This window comes from Trematomus bernacchii, unplaced genomic scaffold (assembly GCF_902827165.1).
Source record: "Trematomus bernacchii unplaced genomic scaffold, fTreBer1.1, whole genome shotgun sequence".
NCBI lineage: Eukaryota > Metazoa > Chordata > Actinopteri > Perciformes > Nototheniidae > Trematomus > Trematomus bernacchii.
In genome coordinates this window covers 2,192,876-2,218,857 of record NW_022987429.1, presented here as the reverse complement: position 1 = coordinate 2,218,857, position 25,982 = coordinate 2,192,876, and the positions used below count along the sequence as shown (strand labels likewise).

Genomic DNA, 25,982 nt, shown 5'->3' with positions numbered 1-25,982 from the left:
GTACATTACACGCTGTCATTCTTCCCCACTCTAACTTCAAAAGGAAACACATCAAAACAGCTCTAATATAAAGAATGGTGGTGCCATGACGCATAGCGCTAACATTCAGATGGAAAGATGCTTTCAAAAGATAAACAATGTTGTCCTTGACTTACCTCGATCGCTGTCGTACAGGTAGGCGAACTTGTCCCACTTGTAGTACTCGATAAGGCTGAGAAGGGGCCCTTTGATATCGGGTCTCATCTGGATGATAAACTGCTGATTCCCATCCAGAGGGAAGCTGGGCGTAATGAAGGACACATGGAGCGTCCCACAAAATGACGTGATGGTGTTGACAGACTTCTTGTCGTAGAATCCGAAGATGGCGTACACTCCTCTTGAGAACTGTGAACAGACTGAAGCAGAGGAAACAGGATTGTTAAGGTGGGTTGCTTGATATTTAGTCAGAACTAACACAATTTTCCATTCTGAAACAAACTCTTGCTACATTTATTTGTGAAGCTTTTACCGCTTTTTTGCAATAATGCATTCATCAAAGACACTTATGACAAACCTTTATAGCACATTAGCGCCGCTAACAACTGTTAAGGGTCGCCACTTTCTTTTCTTCAGGCTGATTAATAGATAGCTTTCCATAAGCTCTGCCAAGGGAGTGCTTGTATTCAACAGTAAAAGATCCTCTGTACGCTTGTCACTCTGTGCAACTTTTATGAGTTGCCCTATGACCTTTTTGATACAGTGGGAATAAGCGATAGAGAGTATGTCAAGCATTCACCTAAACCGCACATCAATTCTTTATATGGGATTTCCATCTATGCTGTACCATGATGCGCTGTTATGGACGCTGTAATGGCGCTGTCTTATGTTTGATTGCTTCTCAGGCAAAAAAACATTTCAGGCCTCTCCTATGGAAATAAATGACAGGGCAGATACAGTGCACAGCTGCACCATCACCTATAGGCAGTATACTGTATGTGTCAAGGGCAGCTCATATACCATATTTAATACACATTCTTTGGAGGCCATTAGACGTAAGTGAGCACTTTTGTTAGGATCCTTTTAAGGTATGCAACCAGCATTTATGATGGCGCTTTGTGTTTGCATCAGACTTTTTGCATTACATCCACATCTTGTTGACTCTGCACAAGCACCTTTGTTCAATAATGTATGACCCCTTCTCAGGTACATAGAGTACAATACATTTGCTGGCCTCAAACATTCATTATGCACAGGGCCGAAAAGGGCTCTGTGCACTCAAGATAAACATGAATACTGAACGTCTCAGTAATCCTGAGGTTGCAGGTTGTTTCTCAAACATTGCACCAGGGTCAGCAGATTGGCATGTTGCTTGTAAATGTGTATTGATGAAATGTGAGCTAATCAGGGTTATTGACTTGGACATATGTGTCCTCCAATGTAATTAATCTAATGAGTCATTTCCTTTTGCCCAATATAACTGGGATGACTTGCTGACAAAGGGAACTGGAGTCCATATATCATATATTAGCTAGCTTGGCGTAAGTACTGTAGGCACTCTGCCTCTTGTGTTATGACCATCATTGATCAATCGAACATCCTGGGTATAAAGAGGGAATGCTGTGTTCTTAGCAACATGGAAATGAAAGAATGTGAACAACAGATTCACATGGAAGCTTTGCTCTACAGATTTCTATTTTAAAATGGTAGGTTTTGAAAAGGACTATTTATTTGTGGACACAGTGAATACTCTTAACAGCCATGTTTCCGTCCTGTTAAGCACCGATCTGCTTCGTTAGTGAAGTTGTGGGCAACATGAACAGCAGCTTATTAAAATGCATCTCTGACAAATGTACCCAGGACTCTGCAGTATGTTGTCTTAGTCTTTTAACCAACTGTGTTCCTAGTAAACAAGACGGACTCACTTGGACCATGAAGAACTTAAATCAAACTAAAACCACCAATTCCATCTGTCTCCAATAGAGGGGTGAAGTTGGAGGATTTATTTCAGACAAACATGACTTAAGTAAAGTCAAATGTATTTTCTGCATAGTTAAGGTGATTGACAATATGTCAATGGCTTGGTACAAAAGACAAGCAACTGATTACAACATATCTGGTTATTTATTAAAAAGCATAATACTAACAAATAAAATAAATATATCTGCACTATAAATCAATTGACTTTCAGATTAGTTAAGATTAGATTAATTTGGTTCCCAGCACCATGTCGAGGTGTTTTGATTTTCACCACAGCTCTGATTCACATCTCCATCGCAACGGGGGCTAAGGCTTATAGGTATTGTAGTATTTGAAGCTATTTGCCCATCCGAGGTACTGGAATTGGAGAAGTTGAAGCTCAAGATGTCAGCTTAAACATGATATTCACCAATCAATTTTAATTAAATAAATTAAGTTTAATGTTATAATGAAACATTTATTAACTATTGCTTGTTAATGTGTACTTGGCAGCCATACTAAATGTACCAATTATTGGCAAGTGAGCCAAAATACAAATGAGTATACGTTGTATGCTGTTTGTGCACAAATAACTATTTTGTGCTTCAGTGATAGCGTTATTTATTCACGTCAAAATCAGATGTTGTTCTTATAGACTAAGCCATTGACCCCATTGTCAAAAAGCAGCTTCTCTTTCCTTAAGTATACTTCAACTCTCGTTGTCTTTCATCCCCCGGAGTCCAAAGAAAATGCGGAGCTCATCTATAATTGGTCAAAATAAATGGGGGCAAGGCCAGCTTTCATCCACTGCCAGTATCTTTGTGCTGCCAAAATCTTTACCGTTCCATCAACTCAAGCAATTAAATGTTCATCACAGCAGTCGGGGACAAACCGTTAACGGCAGTCCGATAACCTCCATCAGTCTGTGGCACCGTTCCTAATCTTTTTAGCAGCAGACCGTGGCTGGGGATGAGACCACGGAGAGATCAGAGCTCACTAATCTAATTTCACTTTTGTCTAACCGGGAGCTAATAGAACACAAAGCGTGTCGTTCGTTTAACCGTCCTAATCTAACTGGAAAATAATTTTGTACAGATCAGTGAGGAGGAGGAAACATTCCTCAGAGGATACATGTAGAACAAGTCGGGGCACAATGAACATTTTTGCCTTTAATTTAGTTTCATAAATACATTTTTCAGTAGTTTTTAGGAAATATTTTCCTTGGAATACTGCCAACCTAATAGGAATTACATATGACATTAACCCCAATTCAATCTTCATTCTTTTTTTTAATTTGTAACTTCAACCGACCAAAACACTTGTTTGTCTTTTGCATAGTATGCTTTGGAGAGATAAGAAGATATCTTTTACAATTAATTGATGAGATAGTTATTCATTGGGCTTCCATGGTCATCCATAGGGTCATTCTTAGTATGCAAATGTATACTATGCAACTATACACAAGTATGTATAATCAAACAAACAGCTAGACATTTATTCTATGACCACAGAAATAATCCTATAGCTTCATATGTCAGTTAATTATTAAACACCAATAAACTTTAATAATTATATATTGTTGAAGTTCAAACGACTAACCAGTGTATAAACTAGTTAGAATTAGCTTTTAGTTAGAACTCAACCAACTACAACAATAACATACTGCTTACATGTGAATGTATCATCAACCAAAAACATTTAATAACACAAAGAGATGCCCTTAATAAATACTGTGGTTTGGTACATATGCTGATAATACTGTACTTTCCATTTACGTTATTTTGCCATGTTTATTTGATAATGTTAATTTAAGAGAAATATTTGAACACTCCCTCCCCCACTGACTCTGTAAGAAGCCATTTTCAATTAGTGATTTTCCCCGGTTCAAATCAGTTTGCTTTCATGGATTTCCAGACGATGAAAAGTGTCTCTGTCTACACAAAGCTGATGGACTACGTATAAAGTCTGTGCACTCCAATAGAATATTTGATATGCACATTCTTTATTTCACAATAGACTTTAAACCCTCCTGTGTTCTCCAGCATTACATACAGATGACACAGGAGTTCACGTGAGTTCATGTCATATTCTGTGTTGCACTACATGACAGTGATGGGACTTGTATGCCGTGCGAAGCTCACATCGTTACAAAGGAAAACATCCTTTCTTGTCTTGACATCACAGAACAGAAGTAATATATTCCAGCACACCTCACTGCAGCCCCCTGAAGCTAACAGAGCTGTAAAGTTTCCTCCTGTCCATGTGTCACATCCGTCCATTGTCATGTTTCTAAAGCTTCCTTAGTTGGCTCTCTCTCGCTGGTGCGCTTGCTGAGTTTGCCCAGGATTAAAACTCTCTGAGCTCATGCTTAGAGACTGGATTTCCCCCTGACTGTGCAGAAGCTTATGCCAAAGCGAACAGTTTGACAACATGTTACTTTATTACCAAATATGGTAATTCACATCCAGAAGCACCACTCGTTTCTCCATGCAGTGGCCGTTAAGAGGGGATTTTGCTGAATCTGCAATGTGACGGGATAAGGAAGAACAAGTCTTTTTTTTGTAATTGGCAAGACATATGTGTGCCTGTAAAATAGAGAATGTATGAATGTTTAATTAAGGAAGAAATGCCAGCCATAAACACCAACGTTTAGAAAAAAAGACTATAGTGGACAAATCCATTAAGCCTCCGTCCCATTTGACCGCGTTTCAATGAAACCAGGGAACATATACGCAACAAATAAAAACTCCAAACACAGAATAAATGACACTGACTGAGTAAACCTTCTATTGTTGATAAGGTCACCTTAATTTCTCACCATGACCAAAATGTTAAAACAAATCCTATTATTGCCCACTGCTGTATCTGTACAAACCCAGTTTTCCCTCTTTCAAAATGATAATATAAAAAAAGGAATTCAGTTCTCACTTATCTGGGAACGTAAGATACTGTAAACACACTGTCTACTCGGGGACTTGCAATCCTGACATTGTAGTTACAGACAATAGGGCATTGCCCACAATATACGCATGTACACTTGCATGTTTGGTTGTTGGTGTGTGAGCTCATTGGTCTAAAATGTTCCCTTGAAAATGTTTAATTCTTTATATTTGAACAAACAATTCCTTTCCTTTTGTGTGTTGTATAGGTTTATGTGGAGTCCAATGGAGGCATATGCGCCCACATGGAAGGAATTGTCTGAGGTTAAACTGTCTGATTGAAAGGAAATCAATTAATTAGCCATTGTAAAGTTTGGGACTTTCAGATTGTTGGGTTTTCAAAATAAAAGGTCTCTCTTGATTGTGTGATTAGGGGTAGCTTTAAAAGGCAAGCGTTTAACTTTCAAAATCCAACTAGCTTAAATTGTGTCAGAAGATGTGCAAAAAGGTACTTTTTACACACAGAGAAAGTCAACATTTCAAACAGATATGTTTAAAGCCCAGATGGAATTATCAGACTAGAAGAATACATGTCTCTCATGATTGTGCAATTTACTTATTTATTAATTGGTTCATTACTTTTTTCAGATTATTTATGTATGAGCCTGGTTTATTTATGAATTGAGTTAAATCAATGTTTAATCAAGTCATCATGTTGAGAAGAGTAATTAAGCAAAGATAGCCTAGAAAAAATGCTAACTGAAGTAACACTGCAATATTTGTTTTACTGAAATAAATAAAGGTATATACGTTATGCTCAGCACATCTTTTATCCACAAATGTAAAATGTTTGCAGTAATAGAAGTCTTTTGTCTTGTCCTGTCTTAAGTTTTATAGGATCATTTAGTCCCTATAGCATATGTAAATGTTTTGTTCCACAGATGTATAAGCGCTTGTCAGGCACCATGTGGTCTTGATCACCTCGTTATCACCACAGTGTGTTAAATGTGTTGCAGCAGTAACTCTGGTTCAGTGTTTCACCTTCCGAGGAGAAAGGGCACCCTGTAATATATATTTAGACGTCCCAATTAACTGACCTCATTTTCACCACGGTGCCACTGAAGGCATCTCCAACACTGTTTACATTGCTGCTCTGTGACTGATCAAAGATAAAATGTGAATACATTATCTGCTAATAAGACATCCAAATGTTGCTGACATCAAATAAGCCTGAAGATCTAAAGATGTCATACATTAGCTATTTAATTAAGAACTTGTTTTAAAAATAACCATTATAAAGTCAAGACAAATAGGATTTGTTTTTTGTAGTTAGGGTTAGGGTAAGAGAGATATGTGTTTCAAGAGTGGACAACACTATCTGATATTTAATTGAAGACCAACAAAGAACCTGTGCATTACCAAAAAGATGAATCGGTTAAACACACACACACACACACACACACACACACACACACACACACACACACACACACACACACACACACACACACACACACACACACACACACACACACACACACACACACACACACACACACACACACACACACACACACATGCACACACACCGCGTCACTGTGGTGATGTTCATCAGCAGTCCAGTCACAGCTAACAGAAGTGACTGTTAGATATCTCACCCTCTCCAACACTCCTGTTCTCACCACAGAGAAAAATGCCTCTGGGCTTTTTATGTAAAACTGATTTGTCACCAGTTGGCGAGGCGGCTTGAAGCTACCACCTCTTCTGTCAGAGCAACGTGAGCACATATGTCACTGATTTACATGGTCTGATTTTGACCTTGTATAACTCCAAATGAACCTGACAAAGTGTGGGGTTTTTGAGTGCCTTCTGAAATGAGCCATATGACTGATCTATGCAGGATTTCTAGCTGACCACTGGATGTTTAAGCTACAATTAATGCAACTAAAACTGCTTGGTTAAGGTTATAGGAACAAATCATGTCTTCTAGCATTCAAGACAACAATTTGACGAGTGTTTGAGATTATGAGAATCAACGTCTCAAGTGTCAAAATATCACACTTGCATTACACAAGACAGCCTTCTTCATGCTGTAATGCTTTTGCAGAATAACGTTGCCATACTTCTTCTGTCTTTGATGCTAAATTAGCATATATGACATGTTTTGTTGTAAAATGCAAATCCTGTGACTCTAATGGTAAGGACAGTTATTTTTAGGCCTGATCAAAATACAACAACTCTCATCTCTGTACACCAAGTATGTTGGCTGCTGCCATTAGCTTGATAGCTTAGCTTAGCATCAAGTCTGGTTCCTGGTTCTGTCCAAATCAAATCAAATCAGCCTACCTCTTCGGAACCTCCTAAGCTGACGTAAATGCATGAGAACTTCTTGTTTTTGCACATCAAATCTATTGTGGACCAAATATTCCATATCAAATAAATGTATTTGTTTGTTCCTAATCCTAGACAGCAGACACCTTTGAAGCATTACAACAAACAATTGTTGACTTTTAAGTCCTTTCAAAGTCCTGCAATCTGTCCTACACTGAAGCAAGGGCAACACAACTATTAAATCAAAGATAATTGCCATTTTTCTCCTGTAATATCTGACTCTTTCTTTATGCCATATCTGCTTACACCCAAAACAGAGATGGCTCTAATTTGATCCTCTGACTCAAAATGGAATTAATAATTATAATAATATTTTGTCTTCTATTCTGGTCTCAATTAATACACCGTTTAGCCCTCAGCTAAATTCCTATTCACACCAATCCCACTGGATCCTCACTGGTGAAAAGTATTATACAATACCTGATGTGATTCACAAGGCTGGAACCTGCAACACTTAAGGAAAGCGAAATACGTAAGATTCAATATAACCTGTAAATGTATGGAGCGTAGGCAGTGTTTCATAACTTCTGAGAGCTTTGTCTGCAGCCCATAACAACATGATGTGGTTTCATTCCCTCTGACTGTTGCCAGGGTAACATAGTTCAGCTCTTTCTACACTGCAGGAAATATTCAGCTCGGCATGTCATTTCATGTAGAGCATGCACAACTCCAGCCGTTTTGACTGTAAACACATGTTCTACATTATAAGATGTATGTTTATGTATAATGATGTATTTTAATATAAATCTGTGATGTATTATACGTTTGTGTTTGTTTGCATTTAATGTGGAACCCAGGAAGTGTAAGTATGGGGATCCTAATCAAATCCTAAATCCTAAATGTAGTGATGATGATGCTTTAAATGTCATTTTTTCCCCCTGAAAGCAATTTAAGAAATGAGCCCCATGGATTAGATTCCTGCTCCACAGCTCCACTTGTTTGAAGACATTTTTCAAAATGACCATAAATAAAACATGTGGGAGGGATTTAAAAACTTTCTACATGACAAAACTTTCTTCTGAAAAACTCATCATTATGAAATTATTTTCTCGGTAAGATACAAGGAGAGATGCATTGCAGCACTGTTGCCTGGGTGACAGCTCTCAGTCAGTCTCCTTAGCGGCCGACAGGAAGCCTTCTGGGAGGCGTCAGTGTGGAGCAGCGAGGCTCACCGGGAGGTGTTGGTGTCGTCCATTGAGCAGCAGCTGGTATCTAGAAGAACAGTACAGCTTATCAACTTCTGACTCCCCCTCCTCCCATCTCCTTCCTTCTTTCTCCCTCTCTGGCTTTGTTCGCTGACCTGTTTCCTGGAGGCTTTCTGACGGCTGTGGATGCAGGATGTAGGTTTCACAAGAACCCAGTCTAATGGCCCACTAGCGATTCTTGTAAAGCGGCCCCAATGTCCCAATCGCCCTTTCAGATCTGCCTTTTGTTATCCAGGCAATGTTCCCCCAGTAGCTCAAGGGGTGGGGTCAGCGGTGTGTGGAGAAATGGAAGCTTCCAGAACAGCTGATACGCCAATTATTGACGTAATTTCGACTGCTGACTAGAGTATATGCATCATTAAGCACTAACTAGGAGTGTATTGTACGTGCCAGCATTACGCCTGTGCTTTTTAAATCAATACTTTGAACAACTTCCAAACAGCCCCATTGATGTTGTACAAGAAGTCCGTTTATTAGCCATGATAAGGAGCTATTGAGGTAAATTAAAGCAGAATGTACAAAGTGTGTACAATTGTATGTCTTCTTTAAGGGAACAAGCCCAAGTATTGTCACCAGGGTTAGCTGAGCTTGTAAATAATCCTTCTACAACTTCCTATACAGCGAACTTTAACAAAAATATGCCATTAGGTTGAATTGGTTTTAGGATTTTGAAGCTTGATAAAAGTGAAGAAAGCATCTTCTGAGCGATTTACTGTTGTTAGATCTGAAACATAGGTTTATTGTATATGTGTATGATATGAGTTAAAAAGTACAGCTATTTTTCTAAAACAGGAAACAATGACAGTTTGTGACAGAAAACCCAACTTTAACTCAGTACCTTAAAGGTGGGGTAGGTAATTCACTTCAGAAACACTTTTTGTTATATTCCATGGAATGCTCTTAACGCCCCGATAGCAATGAATACATGAAATGCTTTGACAATAAATACATAAAAAAATGTCATCTGTGGAAGCCGTTGCGCTGTAAAAAGCACGACCAATCATCTGAGCCGGCCCGGCTAAAATAACTGGATGGCCTACCTGCCTGTCAGCCTTCCATCTTGTGCACAAACTTATCTCGTGCCCTCATTGGTCATGTGCGCGTTGGTGTGTGTTGGAGGAGGGGCTCTGTAAGGAAGTCTGAAGGAAGGGGCAGATTTTTTTCAGCTGCGTACTTTCAAATTGTAGCACACTCAAGCTGGTTTCTCCATTCTTACCTACCCTACCTTTAAGTTATGTGAGGGTGTTGCAATCAGAGTAATATGCATACCGAAACTATTGTGTTTTAATTCCCTATACAGCCATGCAAGATCAGTTATGAACACTGATGGAGGAAAGATACACACTTATAAACACTGCATATTTCAAAGAAAAACACAATATATTCATATTATTGTCCAAAATGGAGTTACTTAAGATTCTGATTGATTAAAATCCCTAGTAGCGGCCGTTTCTAAAGGATAATTTGTAGCGTATCCAAAATGATGATGCAGTGGTTTGATTAGATTTTTTTATGATTAGCTACCTTAAAAACACACACTTATTCTCAGTCCCACATCTTAGATCTTAATAAGGAGCCTTATTATGTGTTGCTCGGTACACAAATCCATCCCACTGAACACAATAGAGAACTCTGCAGCCATATTGATTCTGAAAACTCTGCCCTTACATCACACACAGCTACTTTGTTCGCATTCCCTCTGCCTCCTGTAATAAAACGCATCGTACGTCCACTGACCTTTAGCGCAAATACCAAAGCGGGCTTCAGATCCGCTGTTCTAATGATCTTGAAATTTGCCCGAGCAGAATTAGTTACATCTATAAAGAAAAACAGCTTCATCCAGTATCTGAGCGAGAGCAGCTTCCATGGCAACCAGACAACGAGTGTTCGCTTGAGATGAATAAGGACCAAGTCAGAGAGGCGAAGCAAAGACAATACACACGATCCTGTCTTTAATGGCTCCTGTGTATACCGTCAGGAAGCTGAATCTTAATATTTCATAGGAACCCATTGTTCCTTCTACCCTCTAATGTCTTGTTAGAGGATCTATGAGGGGCTGCAGGCGGGAAGAAATGAGACTTCCCATAAACATCCCTGGGTCGTTTAAAATGACCTCAGGCTCACTCATCAGCACAACATTTCCATTTGACCCCAGCCTCATCCCCTCCTCCTCTGCTCTGAGCCCCTCCTTCTCTCCCTGACCTCCACACAACCATCTATCCATCATCCACTCATTTCAATACTTTAATTAATAGGAAGTGACGTGGCGTAGTGAAATTAGCACTGGTTTTGAATTTGAATAGTTCTGCTTTCACATGTAAGAAATAAAGCATTGACGATCACATATTGATTCAGATCCTATTAGGCTCTGCTATCATTCTCACATAAAAGCTGGTTAGTTATAAATGAATACCAGCCAGGGAAGTGGCAAGCACAATCAAATTCCTGTACTGTATGTTGCATGTTTTTATTTGATTGTATTTACTTGTTTAAAAATAAAATGTGTCTTTAGGTTGACTTACAAATCCAGGGATTACAGATGAAAAATAGCCTCTTGACTAACTCTGGCACATTTACAGAAATGTTGATTAATGTGCACGGTAAAAAAATATAAAATAAAATAAAGGGGTAAGAAATAGTGAGGAAGGTTTAAAATTCATCATTGAGTTTCTCCTTTTACAGAATGAGTGCTTTAATTAACACCAATCATTTGTACTTTTCCAATTTAAAAAGTATACATTAACAGCATATCAACTGCAAACTCATATGGAAACAAATCAGAAAACATATACGCAAGAGACGTGTCTGTTAGACAGGTTTCAAAGTCAGCACTACAGGTAGATAAAGTATAAAGTATGGTATAATACTGTACTACACTATCTCAGGTTACAGAGTATACAAAATAATTTAGCATTTCTGAACGTGAAAATGCAAAAGAGGATGAAACATCCTCGAGAACGACAGCCACCTCTAAAAATGACTTGATTTTTAATATACACTGCTGCCCTGTAATGCTTAAAACACTTTTGACATTGTGTGTGGTGTCAAAGCTTTGAATAAGTGCCAGTGAAAGTCCCGTGGAAAAAAGATGGAGATTACATCAAACTGCAACTTGAAAAAGAAGCAAACGGGAATGCGACCTTTCCGAGGCCTCAGTGTTCACAATAAAGTGAGCATTCAAAAGTCAGATTGGTTGCAGCTGCAAACCCTTTCATGGGATTTGATGTCTTTCTCAGTGTGACGGAATTTCTTAGAAATCAAGTGTTTTTGATAAACAACGCTGCTGTACAGAAGGCTGCGTTTTGTGAACACTACTCAAAACAACTTGTCAAGAGAACAACGGACATAACGACAATGACAAACTGATATTTTCTTAACAGTCATCATTTTTGCATGGATGAACAGTAAATAGCCTTTAGAGTAAAGCAATATAATAAATTAATATATATATATTCCAAACTCTTCAGTCAAAGTTTGTTTGATTGAGCAAGTGCAGCAATTTATTGTTGAGTTGATGATGATCTTAGCTATGGGCCGTTGGCTTGGTTGTATGTCGACTCCTTAGATTACATTACATTACATGTTACTTGTTTGACGCTTTTATCCAAAGCGACTTACATACTCAATACCGTGGGCAATCCCCACAGGAGCAATTTGGGGTGAAGTGTCTTGCCCAGGGACACAACGACATGCTGACTGCAGTGGGGTTTGAACCTGTGACCCGCTGATCCGAACACCAACGCACAACCCACTGCACCACACGCCTCCTAGATAAGTGTAACATTTATTTATTTTAGGACTGTGTTATTGTTTTGGTTTACCTATTTGGTCATCAGACATGGGAACATATTCTTGTTCAGACCGTTCCCCACTTTTGTTCGGGACTGAAGTATGTCTACAACTATTGAATATATTTTTATAAAACTGTGCTAAATCTGTCATGGTCCCCAAAGGATGAAGCCCATTGACTTTGGTGATCATCTGGTTTTTCCTCTATCACAACCAGCAGGTGGAAGGTTTAAGATTTCACTTATTGCAACATGTTACGTTGTGATCAGACATTGACATTTCGCAGATGGTGAATCTTAATGACTTTCCTTATAAGTTAATTTAACAGGGACAGTGCACGTTCATCAACATTGGTTTAAATGCCAGAATTACCCAAAAGCTAATCGTGTGTGATCTCCTGAATGTCCCCTCTTGCACTACATTGAGGTTGTCAAACATGTATATGAATCATTTTCTCTTCCCTACAATTATCAGAAACTGCATTTGTAGAAGCACCATACAATCAACCAGCATACATAATATGATCCAGATCTGAAATTCCCTGTGTCTCTCATCTGAAATCCTACAGGCATTGCTAAGAGAAGATAAAAGGTCAGAATATAATTTTATTTTATTGAATGGAAAGCTATTACTCTGTTTTCTTCTTGGCCAGAAAATGGTGAAATAAGAAAATGTCAGATAATTTATGCAGCTGCCCCCTTTCACAGCGTTTCTCCCGCTGTTTTATCACAGCAGGGGGTTGATGTGGAGCTGCTAAGAAATGAAAGGGGGTATTTTATCTCTGGACCATCAGTCTCTTGACTAACTTGAGTGTCAATCTGATAAAATAGGAGATGACAGTTTGGAAGAGTCCAGAGTTGCCTCTTGCCAGCTGCGACACAACACTGTCTGCCAGTCTTCTGCCTCAGTGTGTACGCAGCTGGACGTATCGTCTCTGAGAGTGCGTCTGTTTGTTTGCCCACTCTTGTTTCCCACAGTGATCTCAGTGGACACGGGGGCTGACCTATAGCTTTTGTGGACCCGCCACTAGCCAAAGTCGCCACATTTCACTCATATTTGTTTTGACTGTCTGTGTCATTGTCAGTATAATGGATTTGTCCTAACGCCTATTAACACACTTGCTTGTCCTTGTGGTTGATCCATCTTTGAATTATTGGGAATTTGACCTTATTTGTTCATGTGAGGGTGACACTGAAGAGGACATTCACTTTGACATAATGGTTTTCAATAAATGCAAATGTGTTATATTAACATTTCGGTTCATTTTTACACAAACCACTATATCACACTGTTTTGTGATCAATGTATTGTCCATTTTAGAAAACAAATAAGTCCCTTGTTTTACTCAGGCTGGCGTCACTGTCGCCGTCAATCAATAATTGGATGGTGTCGCTACTGCTTGTGGAGAAAAGTCCTCTGTCTACTGAAGGAGAATCAATGTTATTCAGATTCAGTTATTCTGGCTAATGCACCAAGAGGATTTACCAATATCAAATCAATAATATGAATAAATATGTATACAGGCTACAAACCAAAACAGATGTGAATTATAGAACAAGTTGTGCATTTTAGAGCATATTTTTGCAGCTGTTTAAATCGTATCCTTTCAAACATCTTTTGGACCTCTTCCTATTATTGCTCACTTTGTCTGACTTTGAAAGGATTTAACAATAACCTTGCAAGTCGGGGACTGATTGTTCTCTTTTATTTTTATCTCTGAGAGCAGCAGGGTAATAGAGCAAAACCTTACAGAAATAAAATCCTAAGAACATAAAAACACCCACGCACAAACCTTTCTGACACAAAGGTACAATAAAAACTGCAGCATATTCACCCCGAGACACAGAAAACTGTCCTGCTTACAATCCATGATTTCCCTGCACATCCCACTGAATCCATCCCTGGCTGACCCATAAGACGTGGGAGGGGGAGGGGGAGGGGGAGTGGGAGGAAGAAACCCCCACAGACTGCGGCCTTAGGGGCCTTCACATGGTGAAACACCCAAGGTCCCTTTAATGGGGACAAACATTATCTCAGAGCCAGGCAGAAGCAGAGCAGGACGGAGACATGGCTGCAAACCAAGTCAACTCTCCCTGTGAGGGTGTAATCTTAAACACAGTCAGGGGCGCCGTAAGGGGGGTGAAAAGTTAGGACGATTCTAAGGGCCCGTGACTGACAGGGGCCCAAACAATTTTAGAACATTAAGAAAAAAATGTTTATGTAACCAATGTGATATCTTTTCATGGGGCCCAAAATCCCTGGCGGCGCCCCTGAACACAGTCAATGCACTTTAGCTAGTAGTGAAGATCTACCATGTTTGTAACAGAGTTAAGTGGATAAACATGATACAAATTTGGAAGGGGGCCCTTAAAGGTAGGGTAGGTAAGAATGGAGAAACCAGCTCGAGTGCGCTAGAATTTGAAAGTACAAAACCGGAAAAAATCTGCCCCTTCCTTCAGACTTCCTTACAGAGCCCCTCCTCCAACACACACGAACGCGCACATGACCAATGAGGGCACGAGATAAGTTTGTGCACAGATGGAAGGCTGACAGGCAGGTAGGCCATCCAGTTATTTTAGCCGGGCCGGCTCAGATGATTGGCCGTGCTTTTTACAGCGCCACGGCTTCCACAGATGACATTTTTTTATGTATTTATTGTCAAAGCATTTAAGATATTCATTGCTATCGGGATGTTAAGAGCATTCCATGGAATATAACAAAAAGTGTTTCTGAAGTGAATTACATACCCCACCTTTAACAATGCAAGAGTACGATTTATTTGAAGCAGCATTTACTTACTCCAATTGCAAAAGGAATAAACCAGAATACAAAGCAGATATGAGACATATTCATTTTTCTTTTTCCTGTCAACATTTTAGTTTATTTTTAGGAATTGCCATCATTTCTTCCACAAAGGTCTAAACAATGCAGAAAGATTATTAAGTGAAATAAAAATATGCTTCTATGCGATTGAAGAAAAAGCTACTGACAAGCCAACAGCTGCTGAGACGTGTTGGCAGGAGTCCAGACGAGACCTTAAGCCGGCAGACTATCAGGGGACAAGTCCTTACAACAGCACAATAATAGCAATGTCTGCAAAACAGACTTTGCTTAGTAGCACTGCTGACAGTGTAAAGGAATGCTTTAAGTGGATAAAAGCTATAAATTAAGTCGACAAAGTTAAAAGACAGGTCTGAAAAAAGAGAACAGACCGTCAAGGAAACTTATTCATCAGCCCTGCATGATGATTTATGGTCTTCTTGGAGGAACTACACTGAACGTCTAACGGATACGTATTCTTTACCAGAATGTTAAGCAGGGGAGAAACACATGGTTTAAGTCAGGCAGTCGCGGATGTTTCCCTTGATCATTAGCTTGAGCCATCGTGCCCTTTTTAAAGGACACAGCCAGCCTAGAGACAGTTGTTTTTACACGTGTACAATACATTTACATTTACTCACTGAGACATAACATTAGAAACAACAGAGAGCACAGGGACCGCTCTGCTTATCACACGGTTAAGGTGCTCTGGCTCTTTGTCTCTCTCAATCTTAATCATCGGTTTCCATACATGAACCCTTCTTTCTCAACACGCACACACACGCGCGCACACACACACACACACACACACACACACACACACACACACACACACACACACACACACACACACCCACACACACACACACACACACACACACACACACACACACACACACACACACACACACACACACACACACACACACACACACACACACACACAAGTCCTAAAGAGTTGACAAGGACACCCTGTAACACAAGACAAGAGCGCGGGATGGAATCTTAATCACCAAAAGGTTGGGAAGGAAAGGTTACATTATTAATTTAACATGACAACATATTTTTGTTAGGTATATATTTGAAAACCTGCATGAATGCATTGTTAAATTGCACTTCTAAAAAGCCATCCCTTATGTAAACTGTTAACACGCCAAAACATCTATTATTTTATATATATACCTATTTAATATTTCTGATCAACATTCATTTAGTTCACCAACATTTTAGAAGTCTTAAAAACAATATTGAAAATGAAACTGCTGATGATGGCCATATGATGCAACAAAAACCTTTTGGAAATGTACAATAAATGGTCCTTGTTCAAGTATTGTTTGCCAAATCTGACGCAGGTTTGTTTCTCTTCAAATGTACAGCAAAATGACATTGCATGCATTTTTTTTGTTGCATTTTAGTAATTAAATCAAAATTGTTGTATTTGTCTCCTTCCAAAAATAATGGCGAAGAAATAAAATGACTAAACTCATTTTATAATTGAAATTGTATTCACGTACGATTTTGTCAAATAACCTTGGTTTGTTCTTTAATACTGCTATGTTGTAAATATGACCATCTGCTTATCGTTATACGCATTTTTCTTTTTTTTTAAAGCTGCTACATATGGATGCTGTTGTGAAACGAAGCCCTCCATCATATCAATCATGAGTTCTAGATGACAGCGGATCTATATCATTCTTGCTGCCCTGCCTCCATGACACAGTGCCTGACAGCACACACCCTGTAACCTGACTTATTCACAATCTGGAACAGTACGAGTAAATGGTTGTTGTCCCTGATGCTCCTGTCACTCCACACGCGTTTAGAGCTTGATAAAAGGCTGCAGAAGTCTGAACAAGTCCCTTGAAACTGAAAGCTTTGGGAGGGGGCATCTAGATAGAGCCCCAAGTACAAAGCCTCGGTTACATCTTTTTTAGGATAAGGATCTGTGTTCTGAGGAGACTATCACTGGATCTCTATTCGCCAACCTAAGACATTCAAAGATATAAATATTATGGCACTGGTGCCGAGACACAGTCTGTGTGTCAACACAAGTACTGCAAAACCTTTAATGAATGAATGACATCCGATTCTAGTGACTGAAGTCTGTGACGCATGCTTGCTCAGCTAAAGGATGGGACCCTCCATCTGGCAATGAAAGCCTATTAGGTGACAGCATATTGCATCATTTCTGCATCATGTACTGAATTTGAATCAGCTGCTGTTAAATCATGTTTATGATCAATTGGCTGTGTTCCATTGTCAGTCTTCAGGCAAGGGATGCATACTAACTGGATCATTATGTGCATGTATGCTAAATGCAAACAAGAGAGAAACATTTGTGAAATTAATCGTGAAATTGCTTTCTTTAAATTGTCTTAAGTCAAGGACCATTGATCACTTTTTCTAAGGGCTTTCAAAAGCAGTTCATGGTCCTCATTTTCATCACTTTAAGTTCCATATACTAAAGATATTTGACGACAAAAGATGAAAATCGGCTGATGCCGGTGAAAGCTCAGTTAGTGGACCTTGATTGAAGAGTATTCATTCAAAAGAAAAATGTGCTATTTATTTTTCATGTATATATCCTTATGTTCAATCACATCTGGATAGGTATCTCTTCGATTGGGTTTTTGAAAGTTTCGGTGAGTTAGGTGCATTTCTGCCGTGATCATTTTTTTTAAGTTATCTATCAAACCCTGGTGTCTTTCACAACGCTGGTTTGAGAAGGAAATCAAGATACTGTGAAGCTTTGTTTCTGTTCATCTACTCACAATGTAAAGTTTCTATTCTGGCTTAAACATGTAGCTTATCTGTCTGTACTTTGAGATGTACTCAAAGTCACTGTCGCTGGAGGACAGTTTTCTTCCTGCCTAGCTCAGAGCAGAAAACGCTTTTGAGCCACCTTCCTCGGAGCAAAGTAAGCCATTGGATATGAGACAGGAGGCGACTTCCCGCCTTTGAATCATGTTGTAACTGATGCTATCTCAGTCTTGTGTGTTTTGAGGACAGAGTGATAAGGGCTCGGTTGAGGGCTGTATTCAGGGCAGAAACAGATCCGCAGAGGGTTCTTTAGCCTCATTTTCTGACCAGCCAGCTCCCAGGCCTATTTAATATTTCAAAGCGCCCTCTAAAATGGGGGAGAATGCACTTAATTAAGTGTGGACAATAAATGGACTATAACCAATGCTCTGCTGTGCATATATGCAAGGTCCGTGAATGCATGCATATCTGAGATGCTCTGTGCATGTAAATGCATGAAATTACAGTATGACGTTATTCAACCATGACAAACTAGAACTTTGAAGTGTTAAATCGGCAGCCAGCTGTCAGAGACCTCATACTGGTCTCTGCTCTCAGAGGAGGAAAAGTGGTTTGCTTTGAAATAGGTGGGAGTCAAACAAAAAGCATGGGAGCATACTAGCACAATTAAGTGTCATTGGGTACTCAAACGCAGTTCAAACAGGCAGATGCACATTATAATATGAATGGTGTTCACTGCCTTAAACGGAAATGTAAATATGACTGTAGACAAAGCTTATGATTCCACTTAATAATCAGTGATACCCATTTTGTTGTAAATAATTGTACGATGTTACCCAGTTTGCCTTTTAATGTGGTTGGTCGAATTAGCAAAAAGTGTGATTCTGTGATGGGTCCATCATTCATTCAAGTAACACAAAACTTGTCAGAAAATGTGTCATTTTGCACAGCCGGTGGATCAGAGTGCAAGCTGTGGCTGTGCAGATTCTAGAGATTGATAATTGGACATTCATGCAAAATGTAGTCTTTAGTGAGAGCCCCCACCATCTTTTATTTAATTTATTCCAGCTATGCCAAACAAAATGGTATCGTGCTTTGTTAAAAGGCAGCAAGGCAAATAAAAAGTACATGCTTGTTTGACATGGAAATTGGTGGATTTATCAGTGAGAACATAACTCTAAAGAGAACATAATTTCTTGATAAATATCAGATCAAAATCCAGCAACCAAAAGGATGTCCCTATTGATAGATTGCTTCTGATGTTCCTAGCATTGATACACTATCTCTTAGGGTCGATAAACCCTATGTAAAGCATACTCTTTCAAAGTTGGAAAATGCAACACCAAACAGTAACATGGCCCAAGAAATTCAACATCCATAATACAAATATACACAGTTTTCTTTTACTGCAGTGTAGTCTTTGAGGGTGCATTAGTCACTTATCCCTATTGAGTCTCAGAGGTGATTCTATTCTGGGAAGTTCGAACAAGATCTTTTTATTTCATTGCTCTTGGTGGAAAGCACACACCAATAAAACTGCACACACACACAGTCCCAATGACTCCCCTGATCTTGGCAGCAGATGCAGGCCTGTCCAGATGAACTGTTATTGATGGAGGGATGCATCATCCTCCCTCCCACTGTCTCTGACACTGCACTGATGAAGTGTGCTGCTGCAGGCCAAGAACAACCGGAGTGTGATATGTCTGAAGGCTGCAGGGCCATATGTTCCGACACTAATTTAACAATCTTAAATTATGTATTTACCATATTATATTGGACTGGCAAGACGATAGCAGACAACAATTCTTCATCAGACCACTAAAGTTTGGTCGGGACTATACAATATTAAGGGTCAGGTCTTTCGCTACATAAGCAATGAGTGCAAATGTACTACTCAGTTGTGTCCACTTCAGGACAATTTAAATTTGTTTCAAATGTCCCTGACTCACCAAAGACACATGCGCTTTTGTTAGATCCATAATGAAATATCACACCTGCCACATAGGCAGTAGCTCCTTTGTGAGGGAGTGTGTGAGTCCTGGAGCCGAACAGAAAGCTTTTTATGAAGCTGCAGTTATGATCTTTTTGCTTTTAATATGCCATGCCAGCTTCATTATGTATCCTTTTATTCTCCACTGTGGGGTGCATCGCAGAGTACTTTTTGACAAAAGGAAAAGTGGTAGTGGTAATGCTCTGTAATTAAACATGGAGGTGGATTTTGAGGCAGACTGCCATCTACCGGTTTATAAATCACAGCCCCCCCCCCCCCTCCCCTCACACCAGCTACCCTTACCTCTGCTCAAGAAGTAGATCTGAGGAGGTAGGAGTTCATGCAACCACGGCTACAATTAAAAGTATGCACACAGTCTCAGCCTTTCGGTATTTAGTACTATAGCCATTCACTCAGTTTGTCATCACAAATCCCAGCGATTAATTTGTTTATTTTTCCTTAACCCCTCATTTCTCCTCAGGGTCACTGTATGAAGCTTTTTTTGGTTGCAGTGAACGTGATCCACACCAGTATGAAACACATGTGTTGGCTGATTAGCATTACACATCACACAGGAGTAAATACTCTCAATACCAAAATACTAGGAGAAAAAAACTCAACTTCGCAGGAGTTTATATTTTTCAACATATGCTGTAATTTGTTTAACTTTAAAAATAATGTAGCATCATGTTCACTCCATGATCTTTCTCAAGCATGTGCAGAGCATTCATGTTGTGGGAATGAATGACCTGCCACGGTCATTTTAAAAACTGACTTAAAACCCCAAGTGGTCTAAATTGGTCTAAATGTAGGATTACCCTAACTTTGAACATCATTGAATAGGATCACCAGGTTAGATGTTCATATGGAACTGTTGCTGATTCAGAATGGTGTTTATGTAACACCACACTTGTAATAGAAGGAAACACATTTGGGAAAACTACAAATCTATTCATGGGTTATATAAACCTTTCAATGTGTGAGTCACATCTTGTAAAAAGTCAGTTTTACAAGAGTAAAAGATGCTTTTAGATACATGTTGGAAACACATTGTTGTAGCTTCCTGTTAACAGTACATTTACAAGAAAACTATTTCCCCAAATCCCCCAACAAGTTATAAAGTCTCGTCCATTTTAATTTTTCACGTCTTCAATCTGGTGGAAATGATTTGTTTCTTGAACATCGACTTGTCTCTCGATGCAATGAGGCTCTCCAAGCAGGAAGCTTTTATATGGTAATGAAATCGATTGGACCAATGCGCGCACCAATCAGAACCGTTTGATTTATGTTTAAGGGACTGTTGAGAGGACTAGTCGCTTGGCAACCGCCTGCCTAATGAAATGTATGAGCTGTGGCTATTAAAAAAAGCGACCCCAGAACCCATTTACAGCCTTTTGTATCCGCGAGTTCAAAGAAAACAGCGAGCATTTTGATTCTTTGATGAAAGAAAGGCATGACTCAAACTGATTGTGACTGAAAACTCTCCGCACTTTGATAGGAAAACGGCGTAGGCTACGGAGTAGTGGTGTTGGATTTGAGATTGTTTTATTAAGAGTCGTGATTAGGCTTGGTTTGTTATATCCTACCTGTTTTTCAGAGATCTGCCAATCATTCTTTAGCCTCGGTTCGGTTGGGATAATTAATCGCATCCTAATGCAAATCTGTGTGGGGGCTTACTTATAGGAGGCAACAATAGACGCTCCTTGGGAAAAAACATCGGTGCACGCTGCAAACAAATGTCCACATCAGCAAGTCGAAATAGATTAAATGTATTTATTTCAGGTGCTGATTTTCTGTTTTCATGGAGAAAAACACGTCTGATCTCTTTCCTTAGATACAAACAGGTTGATGTTGATTGAAATCAAGAACATTCGCAGTCGTTTCTTCACTCACTCAAAGGTATTTGGTCTAAAAGGCAGTTGGATGAAAGAAATGAGGAGGATCGATATTTTTGCAGCGCAGCTTTGTTTGATCTCTGAATCTGAAGGAATTAAAATGGGATGGATGTGACTGACTGTTACTGTGGAAACCAACTTTTCCCTGCCTACACGATGTTCGTCCACCCCCTAATAGGCTACTAATGAGTCTCGACATGTTTTCCGGCAGAATATCGGAAGAGCAACTAATTGTCCACATTTATCCAAGCTCATCTCATTATTACGTACCATGGGAATACAAAAAAAGGTATGTACGACATGGGCACCTTTTTTTAAAAGAGGAGAAATATGTTTTTACTTACAGCAGTTGGTCACAGCAAAACTATTAGCCACTTCCAGATTGTCAATGTGGGGCGTCAATCTGAATTCCGAGGTGCCAAACTGAACCATTCCTATCCGAAATGCGCTGTACTCTTGATCCGCGCCCCTTGGAAAGAGTCCCCCTGTAACCGAAATGCAAATATCAGCCACATTTGCACAAAGATCTCTGGTAAGAGACATCTCCAAGGCACATTTTCCCAGCATTTTATGCACACAATCCAAGTGGTTTTTACGTTTAAACTAATGGATACCTACCAATTTGAACACTGGGCGAGCCTCCAAGCGCACATCCCCATAAAACCAGCAGAACAGAAAGGGATAAATTCACTATCTTTTCCATGTCCACAGTTTAGATGTCCACATCCACCACGGGAGTCTGATATTCCTCGATTTCTCCGGAGGTGTTAGATCCGACACATATTGGAGAGCTTCAGCCCTGGGGAGAAACACTTCAAATGTGCAGCAAATGACCGACTTCTTTTTATTTCTGCAGGTGGCTTGCTGAGAAAAGACACCAGCAGTGAAGGAATGGTCGCCTGCAATTTAGGTCTGCTGTCTCTTCTTCCCGCAGCTGATGCCTCCTCTGAACGCACAGGGACACTGCGCGTCTCCGCTCGGCGCGCCGGAGATCCTTTCAGCATCACACCCACAAGTGAGGAATTTTAATGAGAAGGCGAACAGAAACGGAAATAGCCGAGTGGCAACCACTTAGTGATAAGAAAGCATTGAGCTGGAATTAAACCTATATTCTGGTTTATGGATAATTGGATTATTGAGCAGCATTAAGGCATGAAAACATGGAACATGATTGTTGATTCACAACACACTATCAGTTGGTAGACTTAATAAAGTACATAAAGGACATGTAAACATTCCTTTATTACACATTTTCAGCAGGTGATTCTGCTTTTATTTCATCATTGTCTTGGCATTTCCCCCACCAAACTGGTTTTAACATTCCTATCCCATTTAGAGTTAAAAGCATGTGTAGTATAATGCATTTATATTAACACTAAAGCAACACAGTAGCACTATTATATGTCTATTAACAATATACCTTTACTGTAACTCAAAGATCGTTTTTTTTTTAAGGTTGAGATGATAAAGATGATAACATCAGCAAGTAAAACAATTAAACCAGATCTTAATTTTCAGCAGGTTGGATTTAAAAGAAAAATAGAGCGAGGGTATATTTGTTAATGATTTTCCTTTTCTCCCATTGACCAATCAATTCCTAGTTTTTCATGGGTTGCTTAGGATATCTTCAATCTTGAATAAAATATGAGAACTGAGATCTGAAAAGGTATTAGCACTTTTGCTTGAGAATGGAAAAAAAACAATAAGAAGATAATCAAAAGTATTCTCTGCCAATCAATGCATCTATTCAGAGTTGCAGATTTAAATTGTAATGCATGAGCTGACTTAAGATGACTTTATTATTGCAGGAATCAAAACTATGGCCTTGAACATATCATTTCCACAGTTACATTGATACTGCATGTGCTTACATGACTCAGTGGGCTGAATGCCTTTTCCCTTTGCATATTAACTATCTGGATGATGCAACCCATTACCCTTATTGTTGGTGAATTCACAATGGAATATAACTGAAGATCAGCCACCTTGAAACAAGTTGTGTTCAATTTCCAAAAAAGCAGCATCAATATAGGCTGATCATATAATTAAAATTGAGACCTTCAAATGTGTTTTCGGTCACTTCAAAGTCTACGTGAAAGGCCAACATATCCTGCTGGGAAAACTAATCAAGAGCATCAGCTGGAGGCCATCACTCATTCCCACCAGGAGAACCCATCAGATGAATCTCCTGCTTAACTTTGATCTAGTGCTTATTTCCACCCTCTGCATACAAATCTGATGCAAATCTATAGGACTGAGTGTAACTGGGTTAAATGGAGGAGAGCTGCCTCACAGCTAACAGGAAATAAATGGCACTCCTGTCCCCTTGTTTTATGATACGCATATCTCAGGCTGCACGGACAGATGTATATTAATCATTGGACAGGGTGAGATAGCAGTATGGGAGCAAACTAATGATGCGGGAGAGAGTCGGAGCTCATGGTGGAGGCAGTTAGAGCAACAGTGTGTGTCAGCTTTCAGCACCACGGACAGCACATCACATGTAACACACACTCCCTTGCTAGGAATCATTAAGCGTTTTACATGTAGGGCAGACATAAGGGATATTTTTAAATTGAGTCTTATTTTCTCAGTTCCGGATAGCATTTTTTGTATTGGATATAAGAAACAAGCAGTCAGTCATGTTATGGTTGCAAACATGTCAACAGGTTTGTTAGATTATCTTTAAACTACTTTTGTGGGAAACAGTATTTTGATCTCTCTGTCTGTACACACAAACTGGAAGATTAAAAATAAAGTTGACATGAAAAAGTTGAATTTGACTGACTTTGATTTGCAGAAAAAACTAATAAAAAAACACCAGTGAGAAAAACCAGCAAAAAACATAAAACAACAGTAAGCTTTGTGCTAATTTGGGCAGTGAATAATGTGTTTTGCTGGTCTTCTTCACTTATGTGGAGAACACTTTAAACCAAAATAGATATTAACTTTTTAGACATAGGTATAATTTGAAACATACTTTTTTATGTTGAATTGTATGCTTGTCTTGAGACAAATATCAATCAAAGCATGTTCAGATGAAATGCTTTCCACAGACTAAAAGACTCTCAAGGTTACATACTGTTAAGGAATAATTATTCTAGATATCTAACCTTTTGCTCTGTGACGTTTTATGATCTACTCTGACGTCTGTTATCTCCTTTAAGGAAAGGCCATATGTGTTGTTGTCACCAGTTTGTGACCGGTCAACTTGTCTGGCACGAATGGTAATTGTTGTGAGAACGCTGAGGCACTTCTTTATCGGTGTTTGTGGACTCTAAGATGTGAAATCTTCGAGGCCATGAGCGTCGGACACAAGTGGTTCAGTGTTCCCAGCTGTTTAGTCTACTCCTTCAGAGATGTTGATTACTCTCTGTGAACCAGTTAAAAGGTCTAGCATAGAGAGAGGCTCTTCAGAATTGACGTGGCGACTCTACAGTGAAGTCAGAACCTCTGACTCTTTGACTTGTGATGTGAATCCTCCGGCCGATACTCTGAATAAACCCATCAGTGTTTGACATCAAAAGCTCCAACTCTCACCGTGTCTCCTTCCTGAGTCGGTGACTCCCACTGCATTGCTACACAGAAGTTTCCCCCACACATACTGTAAGCAACACATTGGGGTGAATTACCAGAAAGTGTGGCAACTGATTGCTGACTCTTTTCTCAGTGCAGTAAGACGAGGAAGTGTAGTTTGGTTAAACAGGGAGGTTTTCATGAAAAATAGGCTGTTTTATGTTCTGCCTTCAAAACAAAACATAAATCAGAGGAACAAACCGTTCTTCTGCCGTCTCACAGCAGTACTGGTGCAAAAAGAAAAAAGCATTTCCCTTCTTCCAACAAACATTTATAGCATAAGTGCCCGCCTTCCAAGTTTGACCTGGCCAATCAGGTCACTTCTCTCGAAATGAGTCAAATATATCTGGTTATTATCAACTCTACATTAACTCAAGTCATTCTTAAACATATTAACATGAATACTGCAACTTCAACATAAACACAATCATTGTAAATCGTTAAGTATTTGTCTTAATTAGCTGCCATTACATCTCACCTCATTTATCCAATCACATCTTAGAACACGCCCACTCCAAAACCACATGTAAGGAGTCCTGAGGAGGCGTGCCCCCTGTGAACACAGGCACAAGATGGCCTATGCAAAGGACTCAATCTCAGGTAATGCCTTTCATGACAGTGTGTCTTTTTAATATGTTTTTAAGAACTTCACTTCATTTACATGCTTAGTATATACATCTGCCTTTGTTAAATTATGTTTTCAACCGTAAATTAACAAAAGAGAACTAGAAAAAATACC

The 25,982-nt window shown here is 39.4% G+C and overlaps 1 protein-coding gene across 5 annotated transcripts in view; it reads right to left on the bottom strand.

Moving 5' to 3' along the window:
• Positions 1–22,624, bottom strand: part of gria2b (glutamate receptor, ionotropic, AMPA 2b) — a 47,366-nt gene extending 24,742 nt beyond the window's left edge. For all 5 annotated transcript variants that reach the window (XM_034141549.1, XM_034141531.1, XM_034141556.1 and 2 more), the window contains exons 1-3: positions 22,286–22,624; positions 22,012–22,152; positions 156–395 (exon numbers count right to left, since the gene is read on the bottom strand). In XM_034141549.1, coding sequence (XP_033997440.1) covers positions 156–395; positions 22,012–22,152; positions 22,286–22,370 — 466 coding nt within the window. In that variant the 5' untranslated portion in view covers positions 22,371–22,624. The remainder of the gene's footprint in view (positions 1–155; positions 396–22,011; positions 22,153–22,285) is intronic.
• Between the last annotated feature and the right edge of the window lie 3,358 nt (positions 22,625–25,982).